This window comes from Sphaeroforma arctica (assembly GCF_001186125.1).
Source record: "Sphaeroforma arctica JP610 unplaced genomic scaffold supercont1.1408, whole genome shotgun sequence".
Classification (NCBI taxonomy): Eukaryota; class Ichthyosporea; order Ichthyophonida; genus Sphaeroforma; species Sphaeroforma arctica.
In genome coordinates this window covers 8,188-10,774 of record NW_014039150.1, presented here as the reverse complement: position 1 = coordinate 10,774, position 2,587 = coordinate 8,188, and the positions used below count along the sequence as shown (strand labels likewise).

General features: G+C 38.2%; 1 protein-coding gene across 1 annotated transcript in view; it reads right to left on the bottom strand.

The window, feature by feature from the left end:
• SARC_10833 (hypothetical protein) overlaps positions 1–764 on the bottom strand; it is a gene marked incomplete at its 3' end in the record, with an annotated part of 5,447 nt that extends 4,683 nt beyond the window's left edge. Inside the window, exon 1 of the mRNA XM_014295108.1 lies at positions 459–764. Coding sequence (XP_014150583.1) covers positions 459–634 — 176 coding nt within the window. The remainder of the gene's footprint in view (positions 1–458) is intronic.
• Positions 765–2,587: the final 1,823 nt, after the last annotated feature.

Genomic DNA, 2,587 nt, shown 5'->3' with positions numbered 1-2,587 from the left:
TATATATATATATATATGTGTGTGTGTGTGTAGTATATATATATATATATATACGTAGTATATATATATATATATATATATAATTGTATGTATGTATGTATGTATGTTTGTATACTTAGTATATATATATATACTTTGTACACCGTAAGAGTTGGCCAACTACTCCAATTGACAGATCCAGAGACAACACAATATAAGCTGGTATCTCCAATCAAAGCGCATATTTGTCATATATAGCCCTCCCATTCATTTATAGAGCTACTATCGTCTGTGGCTCAGTGACTTTGAAGCCAGCATATATGTTCAACATACGGGCTTAATCTACCTTTCGATATGCACTCGTGTCAAATCAGTACCCTCACGTATACACTACACATCACTACTGGAGCGTGTGGAAGCCATGCAATGCACATGCACACGCACACACCAACTCGTCAGACAAGCATACTACAACATACCTGCCAAACGCACCCACTCCCGGGAAGATCAAGCAGTTAACATCTTTCAGCTGCTCAGGCGATGTGATGTACTTGGGTGTGTAGCCCAGATGGGCCACTGCATTCACCAGTGACCGCACATTGCCAGCCCCGTAGTTGAGGATCCAGACGGTCTTGTTATCTGATGCGGTGGTCATCTTTTGTATGTGTATGTGTATGTGTATGTGTGTGTGTGTGTTGGTGTATGTGTATGTGTATGACTATGTGTATGCTATTCCTTGTGCTTTAGTGAATGTATATAAACTAATAATAGCAACAAGTAAGTACATACATATATATTATAAATAATACTGTAATGTGATATATTCTTTATTAATACTAATCATAGTGCAAGTATTTACGATATAAATTATGTAGTCATCAATCATCATGTGAATCCCTGACAGACTATGCATGCAGGGTATGATGTAATTTCAAAAAAAAATATTATTGTGTATTGATGTCACCACTCACCAGTCAATTTGGTGGGCTCGGGTGTGGCGTGAGTCCTAAACCCTAAGCCCTAAACCCTAAACCCTAAGCCCTAAACCCTAAACCCTAAGCCCTAAACCCTAAACTCTAAGGCCCTGTTACCACTGAGACCTGAGTCCTAAATACCACTTGTGGGCATTTATCTATTTATTTATTTAAAAAGAGGGAAGGTCCTTCAAGTCTTCAACAGTGTACAGACTACAGTACGAAGTGGGTAAACATACCGTGCGGATCACCTAGAAGCATTGGACATAGGTGAACAGTACAAGCGTTGCTTATTACTACCACCCATACACCTGTATGTCTCAGTATCATGAAGAGTGCCTTCGTACGCGTGTGTTTTGTTGTTATACTCCATGGGTTTTAGAGTGCATCACTAACTTTTGCGTCGATTACCTTAAGGGCAAGTGGGACCGTCACAGTAGATAGGTATGCTACACATATGTGCAAGGTATACGACATATGTGCCATTCCTTAGCGGAGTCGGTACTAAAGTAAACGTCAACAGAGAGTTCACTGTACAGATGCTTCTAGATTGCACTTTGTTGAAACCTGTCTGTCTGTGCTTCGCTTGTGATTCGATTGCACTCGTCTATGATTGACGTTGGCTTCACACTCTTGTTAGGTCTACCTAATTCGGGTACCTCTGTGTAAAAATTCTTGTAGATTGTACTTTGTTGGAACCTGCTTTTTTGTGCTTTGCTTGTGATTCGATTGCACTCGTCTGTGATTCGGTGCCTTTGATTTCCACACCCTTGTTAGGTCTACCTACTTCGGGTACCTCAGTGTACATATTCTTGTAGATTGTACTTTGTTGGAACCTGCTTGTTTGTGCTGTGCATGTGATTCGATTGCACTCGTCTGTGATTGAGTGCCATTGATTGTTAGGTCTACCGCCTATGCCCTTATTTGTAATCTAATAATTGTCTGCACATTATGATTAGAGAATCGTCTGGGTGCTTCATGACTGGGTTTATTCTTACAAGCAAGTTAGTAATTCTGTGTATGTTATATTATGTGTTGGTTGATTTCTTATATTATATATTGGTTGATTTATACATGAATATAGCCCATCTTCTGAGATGACTGTTACTTGAGTGACTACTCATGTACGTTATATCATCAGTACTTCAGTGACTGTTCATGTACTTCATATTGTCAATACTTAAGTGACTGTTCATGTACTATATAACATCAGTACTTAATCGACTGTTCGTATACTTCATATCAACAGTATTTAAGTGACTGTTCATGTACTTCATATTATCGGTACTTAAGTGACTGTTCATGTACTGTATATCATCAGTACTTAATTGACTGTTCATATACAAGTGACTGTTCATGGACTACATATCAACAGTACTTGAGTGAATGTTCATGTACTTCATAATATCAGTACTTAAGTGACTGTTCATGTACTGTATATTATCAGTACTTAAATGGCTGTTCATATACAAGAGACTGTTCATGTACTTCATATCATCAGTACTCAAGTGACTGTTCGTGTACTTCATATTATCAGTACTTATGTGACTGTTCATGTACTTCATATCAACAGTACTTAAGTGACTATTCATGTACTTCATATCATCAGTACTTAAGTGACTGTTCATGTACTT